The sequence below is a fragment of the Myzus persicae genome, unplaced genomic scaffold, assembly GCF_001856785.1.
Source record: "Myzus persicae strain clone G006 unplaced genomic scaffold, MPER_G0061.0, whole genome shotgun sequence".
Taxonomy (NCBI): Eukaryota; Metazoa; Arthropoda; class Insecta; order Hemiptera; family Aphididae; genus Myzus; species Myzus persicae.
The window spans coordinates 197,214-211,145 of NW_019100736.1; the positions used below are offsets into that span (position 1 = coordinate 197,214).

The 13,932-nt window shown below is 27.2% G+C and overlaps 1 protein-coding gene across 1 annotated transcript; it reads left to right on the top strand.

The window, feature by feature from the left end:
- The first annotated feature begins 1,111 nt into the window (after positions 1-1,111).
- LOC111042736 (non-specific lipid-transfer protein) lies at positions 1,112-13,689 on the top strand. Its single transcript, XM_022327435.1, has 9 exons — positions 1,112-1,324; positions 9,487-9,616; positions 9,694-9,887; positions 9,954-10,144; positions 11,233-11,470; positions 11,547-11,802; positions 12,544-12,697; positions 12,774-13,003; positions 13,405-13,689. Exons 1-9 carry the CDS (start codon positions 1,280-1,282, stop codon positions 13,593-13,595), a joined length of 1,629 nt encoding a protein of 542 aa, XP_022183127.1. The 5' UTR covers positions 1,112-1,279; the 3' UTR covers positions 13,596-13,689.
- Positions 13,690-13,932: the final 243 nt, after the last annotated feature.

Consider the following 13,932-nt stretch of genomic DNA (forward strand, 5'->3'; position numbering starts at 1 on the left):
TCCTATAGCTGCTATAAATCTGCATATATTTTGGCTATAGTGGGGGTCGGGGTGGGTAATACGTAGGTGACCATAATAATTATGCCTGTATAGCTGTACTTCAGACTTCAGTCATCAATATAGAATTTCAATTCTAACCTAATGCGTATTTTATGAAAATAGCTTAACAACAGAATGGTAAAAAGATTAAATAGGTATACATAAAAATGTAAAAATGTGATGACGTCTACATTGTCGTAATGAATCGTTGAATTCTTTTAAAATATTTCATTACAATTGCAATTGACATGTCAGCAACTAACATATATTTTCTACATAGCCATACACAGACTAAAAAAATAAAATTAATAATAAAAAGGTGCGTTGACACTTAGGTACCTACTTATATTATTTATAGGTACCATACGAATGAATTAATACATATAATAATTGCTATATTATTATGATGTATATAGACTACCTGTAGAGTTAAGGGTGATGTATTTTGTAATTGTAAAATATTTTTCATGTATTATAAAACATAGTCTAGGTATCTACAGACTACAATATTACTTATGTTGTGGCCCGTGGGCGGAATATATTGCGGGGCCCAAAATAAATAAACACGGCAATGTATTTTTTGATTATTATATAACTATAATATTTTTGATTTAGGTACTGCTTATTTAATTTACTTGGCAATAAAATAAATTTCTGAGAAGGTGAGACTTAAATTAATAGTAAAAATAACAATGTTAAAATGTTAATTGATACGATTAAAACTAAATGCCGGGAACAAGGTATAATAAATAAATTGTTTACCGATAGCTTAATGTTAAAGTACTGGTTAACAGTGTAGATAGAAATAATCGGTAGAAAAACATATTTATCGCCGAAAATATTCTACCGACTTCCGTATTTTTTTACGAAACGCTTGTTCGGTAAGTTGTACTAATGCACTACGATGTTACCGAGCGCTGACGTCAGCAAACGCTATCGAAGGCCTGTTCAGCGGGCGACCTTAAAAAACAGTTCCATACAATTTCCATGTCGTCGATGTGCGCGCGTGTGATAACAATTTCGCTGATAAAGACGTGTTCATCAAACTGCTGACGGTGTGATAGTGTGAATAGTGTGATGCCGCAGCGGTTCAGCCTTCAGTTGCCAGTCATTGTTGCCGCCGGCATCGTCCGTCGTGTTTGTTTTTTATTTTTTTGCTAAACTTTTTTATTTCCCTTTCAATTTATCCGTTTTTTTGTTGATTATCTTACCTATACGCATCCCAATTGCCAAACAAAAAATGTCCAAGCCCAAGGTGTACGTCGTCGGAGTCGGCATGACCAAGGTAACTAAGGAATAATGTACTGACGACTTAAACATTTGTCGTCTGACCTATTTACTCGAAGGGTACAAACAATGCATGAAGTCGGTGGCACATCTATGTCGTGCTTTTCTAAATGTGGCGTCTCAGAGGGAAAAGATTGTGCTTAATGCTTTCAATTTCACTTGTTCATTTTCCTCGATAAGCGCCCTTTCTCTTCTCTGTGTTCCACTTATTGCTATAATTATGTAATTCTGAAAATGTTGTACTCGAATGTAAAAGTTCCTCTTCATTTGTTAATTTGTAGTTGTAGCTATTATAATAGGCAGCCAGGCCGAGTCATTAAACATGATCTATGGACATTTTGACTACGATACATTATGTTGATGATTTTAAAGATTTTTTTTCAAAAACAGATTGTGATGTCTGTGGTGTCTAAAAAACTTTTTATCAGATTTAAATAAAATTATATTAATATAACTAGATACATGCTTATTATAATATACCTTGGCTCGGGTATATTATACTGACAATTTTGTTCATTGTTACACACTAAACATGACGTGTATGATGTAACACTCACTTTAAGAGGTCTAAATCAGGTTGATAAGTTATGAAGAAATGTTTATACAATTCTTTTTTTTACAAAATTATACTTAGAAACATCTAGATTTAATGGTCCCAGAGGCATTTAATAATAATTAAACTTATGGTTCTCTAAATATTAATAAGGTGAGCTTCACACTTACCTCAACACCAATGACCAGTTAAAAAGTAGTACCTTATATAATAATATATGTTGGAAATCCAAAAAACAATTCAATTTGAAAAACTACCTAGTTCAAATAACCACATTAAATTTATATTCTTCTTTCTGTACACTTAGACAATGGCGGTTTGAGAAATTTTTAGTGCTCTTGCACCTTACTCTATCAAACCTTTTTTTGCTTAGTGAGTTATTTTGGGTCTTTCTAGAGACAAAAAATGAAAAAAATTAGGTTTAAAGTAAAATATTGTTATTATTATGTCATAAATTATCACAAATAAGTGATATAATGCATGATATCTATAATATACCAATACCATATATTATTTTAACATTGGCTTTAATTTAAAATATTTCTAAAACCAAGTATCATTTTTGATATCTAAAAAAAAATATTTTAAATTTATTTAGAATTCTGTAATTAAAATATTATTTTTCATATGTATTATTCGTTCCAAATACTTTTTAAAAATCTAGTAGAGTGGTTATTTATAATTTATGCAGGGAAAATAATGTGAACTTACCATATATCTAGGTATATTAAAATTTTTTCATAAAAATATATTAACATTGTCTTAGTTCATAGCTATAAAATATTAAAATTAATCATTTAATTAGGTACTATAGTCTAAAGAGATAAATTATTTTAATTTTTCATAAGCTTCTGCTATAGACTGGTGTCCCACTTTCTTAATAATAATATAATTTACATTACATTCCTACATAATCATTAACGTTAGGGGTAAGTCGGATTGTTAAGTTGATTATAAACACTTCTTAACACATTTAATATCAAAATAACAGATATCAGGAGTATGAAAATAAATAACATTCAGATATATGATTTCTAAGAAATGGGATATAGTAACTGCTTTGGTAATAGCTTACAACCTGCAGGAAGAGTGACTCAATGATAGACCGGTTGTATAATCATAATATAATACAACAAAATATGGGGTCGGATATTATGACAATAATAAAAAGTTATGGGAATTTTTAATATATAAAATGACACCTGTAAGCGGCAGATCTAGTTCTTTAGTCTTAAGTGCAATAAATACATCTTAAAACAATTAAATATTCATTTATTATTGCTAGGTGCATAAAAAATTATTCATAGAATGATTCAATTTTACAATTGGACGATTTTTATGTGAAGGGTAATAAATCAAATGTTGACATTTTTACACAACTTTATTTTGTGTGAACTTATATGGCAGTCCACTGTTGTTGTACAAGGATTTGTAATTACAGTGCTTTAAAATGCAAAAACGACACAAGTTATTTATTATTTTTGTTTTATCAAATTAAACTAATTTTTATATTTTTACTTACCTAGTACTATAGTTTACAAGTTCTATACCCTTTATATACTAAAAAAAGTATATAATTATAAACAAAACATAAATTAAAAATCAAAATGAGTCAACTGAAAAATAATAATATTTGAGTTATCTGGGTCTACTGAAAACCAACAAAAATTGACATATGTCCCTTTACATAAAAACAATTGTACATACTTTTTCTCATTTTCATGCAATTTACATATCGTACAATCTTATAAGTAAAGACTGGATTTATATGCATTTACAATTTTAAAATATGCATGCAAACATGCACTAATAAAGTCAAAATATGCAAGAAAAAGATGCAAAATAAAATTTCAATTTTTATCACATTTTATATTTGATATCAATTTTGCAGTGATAATTAATTATTAGTTTTATTAAAATTTTTATTAACAAAAAGTTAGATGTATAATACAACAAATATGTAGTATAATAACATAATTTAATCATTGATACATTGTAAAAAATATTTTATTAAAATTAAATAGTAAATACATTGGTGATATGCCTACAGATATAATTAGGAAAAAAGTATGAAAAATGTCATGTAGTAAGTTAGTTGGAAAAATAATAACCTGACCTATTTTTAGCGTCCGAATATTCTTTGAGATGTAAAATATTTGATATTAATATTATATAAATGTACCTAAAATCTATTTTTGTTTTGCTCAATACTTTTTTGGATCATTAGGTGTATATTTGTACGGTTTTTGTTAAAATATGCAAAAATATGCAGAACATGCATTAACGTCAGAGTTTGCAAAAATACGCATTACAAAATTTTGATATTTAATCAACTAAGTAATGATTTTTGGACACTCATTGACTGCATGTAAGTGATGTTGAAAATAGCAACATGAATTTTATGCAAAATCCGGTCTTTACTTATAATCACTAACATGTCTATTTATTTGAATGTAACTTATATTGTCTTTTATAGTTCAATTTAGTATTTATTTAGTTATGTAACTATAACACTATTCAATTGTCATTAACATTCAAAAAGTTCATATATTTTAACACTTGATAAACTAAAATATTAAAATCCAAAAATGTATTTTAATTCCTAGCTTTAATTGAACAATTGTTTACTTACTTCAAATTAAGGTTTGTTCCTTATAGATTTCGATTTATTTGAACAGTGTCTATTGCAACATGTTTTTTAATTTGTGTAGATTAGGTATATCATATGAATTCATCTAATAACAAAGGTAAAATTAATAATTGTGTAGTACTATTATAGATTCAGATAATGATCTGTTTTGTAACTTCCTCTTTAAAATTTATATTATTCCATGTATGATAAAATGAAATTGATAAAAAAAATTACTAAATTACCTATTGCTATTGTTATAAAACTTTTGTGTAGTACCAAAATAAATATATAACATTAAATGTAATCAAATAAATATGAAGCATAAAATCCAAAAAATGTACCATGTAAATTTTTTGTTGGGCATCTAAAACAATATTCTAACATATAGTGTGTATTATGTTATATTATGCAATGTATAATATATTGAAAAAAAATAATAAAATTAAACAATTATATTATATTATTATTATTATATTATGTATGTATATATATATATATATATATGTATAAATAGTCCACACATTTATATAAGTTATGGTTTCCCATATAGTTTGATTGCTTAACATATCGATGGTGTTTTGTTGAAAGGGCGTATACCACAAAAAATCGAAAAATTAGTTTTTGGTATCAAAATTTTCAGAAAAAATAGGAGCATAATCTGTAATATTGGGGTGGTTAAAAATATTGAGGATTATTCTCTATATAGCGGATATAAGAAATCCAAACGCCCTAAAGAATATATTTATATATAAACGGAAAATGTTAAAAGGGCGTATACCACAGGAATTGCTAGGAGTTTTCTCGAATAAACAAACTAGTTTTAAATTATCACGTTTTTATCAAATTAAAAATTAAATTGATATTGTGGTTCACATTATGCGACAGTTAACTAAACGTCAGATGATCTACAAATAATACAAATTCGTATCTTTGTTTTATTGATAAGAATTTAGAGGGAAAATCACACTTAATAATAATAGATAGCTTACCTAATTAGGATACCTAATCGTAATCATTAATCGTAATAAATTTATAAATTATGATTAATACAATGTTATAAAATATTACTAGTTACTACATAATAATTAATATGTGTATTAGTGTTTAGTAGTAGTTAGTACCTACTACCTACTAATTTAGTAGATTGTTAAAGTTTTTTTGTTTTAAATAGTGTTGTTAATTTTGTAATAAATATGATCTCATCTAGAAGTAAAATTCTTTTAGATTTAGCTAAAAAAACTTCAACAAATATTCAAAATTCCACTGCAACAGAAGAAAATGTCAATATTAATAATATTGATGACTTAAATAGTATAGATATAAATGCCATTGACACCTTTGTTTTCTCAGATGATAATAATATTGTTATAGCTAATAATGAGGATGCTGTGGTAGATGACAATCAAAATTATACAATAAATAATGATAATAATATATCAGACAGTATTTCATTTGATGAATATGTGTCACCTAGAGCAGTTGAATGTAGTTCATCAGATAATGTTGACCAAATCGAAGCTGATGATTCAGATTCAGATCATAATAATAATATTTTTATAGTGGATTCTGTACTTAATGTAGAAGAACATGATGATTATGGAGTAAAGAAAAGAAAAATAGCTGCCAGATTAAATAAGAAAACTTGTATAATGTATGGTGAGTCTTATAAGAAACTTAAAAAAGATAAGAGTATTGTAACAGTTGACAAAAAAAATATAAAAGAAAACCCTTGTTTAGGAAAAAAATGTACTAATGAATGTAATACTATAACAGAAGAAGAAAGATTAATAATATTTAATAGATATTGGAAAGATTTTGATCATACTAGGAAACGAGATTACTTACTATGCTGTATGGTAAGGTATGATGCAAAGAGACAGTATGTTACTCATGAAAGTAACCGTTTTAACATGTACAAATATTCTTTATCTATTAATGACACTACCAAAGTTGTTTGTAGAAAGTATTTATTAAATACATTGAATATAACTGAAAAGTTATTAAGATTTACAAGGGACAATAAAGTTGATTTAGGTTTATCGAAGATTGATGACAGAGGTAAAAAATCAGCATATAACAAAACCTCTGAAGAAGTTATAAAAATTGTTCATACATTTATAAATAAACTACCAGCTGTACCTTCTCACTATTGCAGGAGTTCCTCAACTAAAAAATACATTGGCAGTGAATTTCAGAGCTTAGCACATGTTTATAGAATCTATGTTGAAGATTGTAAACTAAATAATAACTTAACAGTTTCAAGTGCAATATTTCAAAAAGTATGGAGAGATCAATATAATATTGGTATACATGTCCCTAAAAAAGACAAATGCACCCACTGTGAAGCTTACAATAACAGAGAAAATTTAACCGAAGATGAAAATATGATACAAGAAAATCATCTTAAAGAAAAGCAGTATACCTATGATGTGTTCAAAAGCGATCAAGAAAGAAGTGGAAAAGATGGATTTCTATGTTGCAGCTTCGATCTCCAAAAAGTATTGAATACACCTGCTGGTAATAGTATGTTATTATATTACTCTAGGAAATTAGCTTACTATAATTTAAGTGTGTATGAAAGTAACTCAAAAGCAGGATTTTGTTATTTGTGGTCAGAGGTTGATGGTCTTAGGGGATCGAATGAAATAAGCAGTATTATATTTTCATATTTGAAATCTGTTGATGAGAGAAGTCCTATTATTCAGGACATAGCTTTTTACTGTGACAGTTGTCCTGGGCAAAATAAAAACCATAAAATGATTTCGATGCTACATTATTTTCTTGTAAGATGTTCAACCAATATTAAAACTATTACTATAAATTATTTACTTCCTGGTCATACCTATATGCCAGTAGACTCAATACATGCATGTATTGAGAAAAACATAAAAAAAAAAATTATATGGGCCCCTTCTGAGTGGCCAACAGTCATTAGAAACTCTAGAATAAATGCTGGTCCCTACACAACAATTGTTTTAAGCCATATTGACTTTTTAGATTGGACAGAAGTGTGCAATTCAATTTTTAATAAACCAAAAATTAAGGATACTAATGATTGTCAAGTAAAATTCAAAACAATAAGAAGTATTATTTTGATAAAAGATAATCCAAACAAAATTCAATTTAGTTATTCATTTGAAAATCTGAATTATAATATTATTGACTTGGAAGCAAACAAACGTTTAAGATCATCTGATTTAACTTTATTAGCTAATCCAAAACAAATATATACAAATAAATTGCCTTTAAATCTAGTAAAATACAAGGACCTAAGTAATTTATGTACAAAAAATGTTATTCCTAAATGTTAACAACAAGAATATTTAAATCTGCCATATAAATCAGCAATAAGAGATAGTCTTCCAGAAACTGATGAAGATGAGTAGATTAATAAACTATAATGGATTTCAAATGTAGTTACCTACCTAATACATTTTAAATCTAAATTTTATTTATTATTAACTTTTATTAGGTATGAATTAATTATTTTAATTTGTGATAAATCAATATATTTGTTGTTTTTATAATATTAGCAAAAGAAAATGCTTGTAGTTTGTTATACTTTTACAAGATTTTGTATCATGTATTTTAATAGTTATGATTTTTTTTTTTTTTTAATTTGTGATAATAATATTATATGTCTTGTTTTTATAATAATAAATTATAATAATACCATTATTATTATTATTGACTATTTATGTTAGGTATAATAAAACAATAATTATTATAAGATGTAGTGTTGTACAGAGGCTTTCAAAAAATCTGTAATGCTAAAAGGGCGTATACAACACAAAATAACTTTTGACAATAAGACGTTCAAAATATTGAACTGGTTTAAAGGGCGTATACCACATGTGTACAGCTTTAACGTATGGGCGTTCGAAAATCTATGTTATAAAAGGGCGCATACCACGACTACTATCACTTTGAATGATAATAAATATAATTCACATATATTTAATCATTTTAATGAAAAGTATTATCAAATTATCAACATGTCTACTATATGAAGGTATATCCGAGATCAACCGATTTCAACGATATCATTTTTAAAAACACTATTTTGTTCATCCTGAACAATTTCAATTATGTGGTATACGCCCTTTTAACAAAACACCATCGAATTATGTACAAATATTGTATTGTGACAATGAAAACAATATAACTATGGTCAGTGTTTGGAAAGAACATCGTTCAGGTTCATATTTAGTGAACGTCCCTGGGTTTTTTTCCAAATAGAACTTGAACAATATTGAAGACGTTAAAATTTATTTACAAATTAATAAATATTGATTAATAATATTATATAATAACTTTTTTCTATTACAATATTCTTGTTATATTTATTTGATTACAAATTACAAAAATAAAATATGTGAAATTCCACCACGGCTTGCCTTAAAACAACAATAGTATTATAATTTCTACAATTTTGCATTAGAACTCATATGATTTATGAAAATAAAAAAAAAAATTTAAAAGAACGACCAAATATATACGGGTTTACTTTTTCAAAGAACTCGAATGTGAACGTGTTCCTTTTTTAAGCACTAAACGTAAATAAATATCCCTATTTAGTGAACATTGCAGACACTGATTATGGTGTATTAAAGATTGTGTTCTGAAAATCATAAAAAAATCTATCCACAAGGTTCCACCAGGTGCCATTAATCACTATAAAAATTATATATAGGACTAGTATATTTTTTTTATTTTTATGTATTTAGTATTTATCTGTAAGACATGATATTTTTTGTTTTGGTGTGAGTAGCATGTTGTTTATAGTATTTATATATTTTTTATACTATTAACTTTTAAAGCCTGGTCTGAAAATGATAGCAATTTAATATATTTTATAAAATTATTAAACCCTCTGTTAAATGTTGTGTATTATACACTTATATCTATAGTATTAAAGTCTTAAAATATTTATGTTTTAAACTGGTTTTTAACAATACATTTTATTCTATTTTAGTTTGAAAAACCAGGTCGTAGGGATGACTTTGATTACCCACAAATGGCAGTTGAATCTGTTACTAAAGCTCTACAAGATGCAAAAATCAGCATTCATGAAGTGGATCAAGCATGTGTGGGATATGTATATGGTAATACAACTTAGAACAAATAATTAATGTAGATTACATTATACCCATAATAATATATTATTATAACCACATTTAAGGTGATTCTACTTGTGGTCAAAGAGCTTTGTATGAAGTAGGAATGACTGGAATACCTATTTATAATGTCAACAATAATTGTTCAACTGGATCTACAGCTCTATACTTGGGTAAACAAATAATCGAATCTCAAAATGCACAATGTGTATTAGTACTTGGTTTTGAAAAAATGGAATCTGGATCATTATCTGCTAAAGTAAAAAATCATAAATATATATTTTGAACACCATTATGTGTAGGTAAATATAGCTTTTTTTATTAGTTTTTAGATCGAACAAATCCGATGGACAAACATGTGACACTAATGGGCGATTTAGTTGGTTTAGATGGAGCACCAATAACTGCACAACTTTTTGGAAATGCAGCTTTGGAATATATGAACAAAAATGGCATAAAACCTGAAACACTTGCTAAAATAGCCCATAAGAACCACAAACATTCAGTTAACAACCCGTTAGCATATATTTCTAAATTCTAAGTCTCAGAAAAAAAAAAAAATTATCGCACAATTATACAAACATTTTTATGAATTATGATTATTATAAATACATTTATTCTATTAATTATTATATTAATTAACCATTTATAATATTATCTATATTTTCATTAAGAACACTGGATTTAACTCTCATTATTATTCTCCAATTTACGTATTGAATATAACATGAGACATAATAATATGAACCCATTGGTTATGCTGGCAAACTTCAATTCTGGTAACAAAACTGCCTATCTCTCATAGACAATTCAATTTCGATATTCTTAATGGAACACCTAGTATTATATGCACTTTTAATTTAACAAAAAAAAATCAAAAACCTTTTACATCAAATATATATTAACTAATTCAATACTTTTTCTAAAGATATCAAAAATTAAATTTTTAATAAAACAGTGTCTATCTTAAGGGGATCGGTGGCGGTGACGACTGTCTTTGTCTAACACACGCGCAATATAAGAATTCAGAGGTGTTTTTCAACAAACGTACCGATTGATAAAGTGAAGCGATATGAATTCTGAAAACAGATTTGAATTTGTCGTCAAGTCTACTCGAGATCAGTCAGTCTACATTTTTGATTTTAGATTCTGAGTGAAACGATAAAAATAATATAAAAATAAAAAAACATTCATCGTTTCACTCAGAATCTAAAATCAAAAATGTAGACTGACCGATCTCAAGTAGACTTGACGACAAATTCAAATCTGTTTTCAGAATTCTTATCGCTTCACTTTAACAATCGCTACGTTTGGCAAAAAACACCTCTGATTTCTTATGTAACGCATGTGTTAGACAAAGATAGTCGTCACCGCCGCCACCAATCCACTTAAATTAAAAATATTATTATAACAAAAATTTGATTTAATAAATACAAAGACCAGTTTTATTTTTATGTAATATTTATATTAAATGTACTGTCTATTAAATTGTATCAAACTATTCACTAAAAATTTTTCTGGGGCCTAGTATTCATTGTATTACATTTAAATAAAATAAATTAATTAGTTAATGATATAAATTGAAATTTATTAATTATTTTCAGATATTCTCAATTTCAAAAAGAGTATACATTAAATGAAATCCTTGAATCACCGAAAGTATTTGGTCCATTAACAAAACTTCAATGTTGTCCAACATCTGACGGATCAGCAGCAGCTATTCTAGCATCTGAACAATTTGTCATTAAAAATAATCTTCAGGATCAAGCAATTGAAATTGTTGGAATGGAGATGGCTACCGATCCACCAACCACATTCTCTGGTCAAACTTGTGTTCAAATAGTAAATCATAAATATTAGATGTATATTATTGTAATTGTATTTAAAGTTATTTTATGTAAACGTATAATCTTTGTAGGTAGGATATGACATGACCAAATTGGCAGCTGATAAATTGTTTAGTAAGACCACTATCAGGCCAGAAGATGTTAATGTAGTAGAATTACATGATTGTTTCTCTGCAAATGAATTAATTACATATGAAGCCTTGGGGCTTTGTAAACCAGGAAAAGCTGGAGAGTTTATTGAGTCTGGTTCAAATACGTATGGGGGGCAAGTCGTCGTAAACCCAAGTGGTGGTTTAATTTCCAAAGGCCATCCTTTGGGTGCCACAGGTAATTCATTTCTAAAAATTGAATACAATTAAATTATGCAATATTTTAAACCAGTTGAGAGTCTTGAATGAGGTCCAAAATACAATTCTTAACTGGGGAAATGACAGTAATGTTTTGGTTATATTTTTTGGCCTTGGAAGTATAAATCTAATACCACCAAAACTTTTATTTTTCAAAAACAATGTATTTTTTACTAAGGTACCAACAATTTACTATTGTATGTTTGTATTGGATATTTGTCTTTAATTAATAGGTCAAAGTTATGAGTCATAAATTAGTTCTAATCTTATAATTTCATTGTTGAATACAATAATAATTCAATGTTAAACATTTAACATATTAGTTAGTATAATTATTTCAAATTATTTATTTTTAAAAATATTTGACATTTAATTGCTCTGTCTCAAAAGAAAAATGTCCGTTGACTGACCGACTTTTGTCATCGCTGTGAATTTCCCATCAACGACCCAGTGTTAGCGTAATCACATGGTTCTCGATACGCAAAAAGTGATTTTTCTCTTTTGAGACAGAGTATAGTTTTAAATTAAACATTTCAGCAACTGCAATTTAAAAAAAAACTAAGCAATTAGAATGTTAGTTTAAAACATTACTTGAGTTAAAGGAAACATAGCCAATATTTATATGCAAATGTTAGTTACTGATATATAAATATTTTTTCTAGTATAATTACTAAAAATTAATCTCTAACAAAAATCATTAATGTTTTTAACAACGTTTTAGGAATTGCGCAGTGTAGTGAATTGTATTGGCAACTACTCGGCAAAGCTGGAAAAAGACAAGTACCAGGCGCCAAGGTAGCTCTTCAACAAAACATTGGTTTAGGAGGTGCAGTCGTAGTAGCTCTGTACAAACAAGGATTTCCCCAGTCTCCTCAGTAAGCAAACAACACTACAATTACCTAATAACTTGTCCGAAACAGAGTTGTACATTTATCGATATTTATGTTACAGAATACAAAAACTAGAAGTGGCTAAACCAACTACGGATAAAGATCCAACTGTATTTAAAGTATTTAAAATTTTCAAAATTCTTGAAGAAGCCATGTTGGATGACAAGGAAAATATAATAGAAAGAGTACGTGGTATATATTGTTTCAAAGTGACAAACACCCAGGGAAAAGAAGGCATGTGGATTATAGATGCAAAAAATGGAAAAGGAAGCATAACGTTTTATGGCACAGGTATTACACAACATGAATTTATCATCTGCTAAGTAATTAAGTGGTTATATTATATAACTATGATTATAGATAGAACATTATCTGTAATAGTGGGTATAACTTTAGTCTGTAAGCAAATTAAAAATTTATTCATAACATTTATGAAGTAGAGTTTTAATGGACCAATATTTTTAGCTTTAAGAATTATTTGTATAATAGTCAAACAAAATATGTATGAACAAATTGCTCGATTAAAATAGTTATTTTTGAAATAATACATTATTCTATATGGGTTTTAATTATTAAAATAATAATTTTTTCTCAATATTAAAATGTTTACACAAATAATAACCAATCTTGTTATTATAACTATTTGTAATAATATATTTTTTGTAAATTGTATGTTGGCTTACTCTTTACAGGTAAACCGGATGTAACATTCACAATGAAAGACGAAGATGTTGTTGAACTGATATCTGGGAAGTTAAATCCTCAAAAAGCATTTTTCCAAGGCAAAATTAAAATTCAAGGAAACATGGGCTTAGCATTAAAATTAGTTGACTTACAAAAACTTATGAGTCACAAAATAGCTGAATTACGAGCAAAATTTTAAATATGTTGTCATTGCTCAACATAAAATTTAAAAATGTTTTAAACAAATTTGTATTGTGAAACCAATCAACTGATGGGTGGTGTGTAATTTATACAATTATTATTTCATGAGGTTTAGGCTTAAATTTATATTTTAGTTGGTTTATATTTTTTTTAAATTTTTATATGTGTTCTGTTAATTGTTGCATTATTGCATTCCATATATTTTATTATTTATATTATCATTGTGATTGAAGCTGTTATTTTGGCATTTTAAATTAATAAACTTGTGTTTTTTAAGGGAAAACAATTAGTTTTCAATGATATCACATGGCTTGCAGAGCAGTCGAAAGGATAAG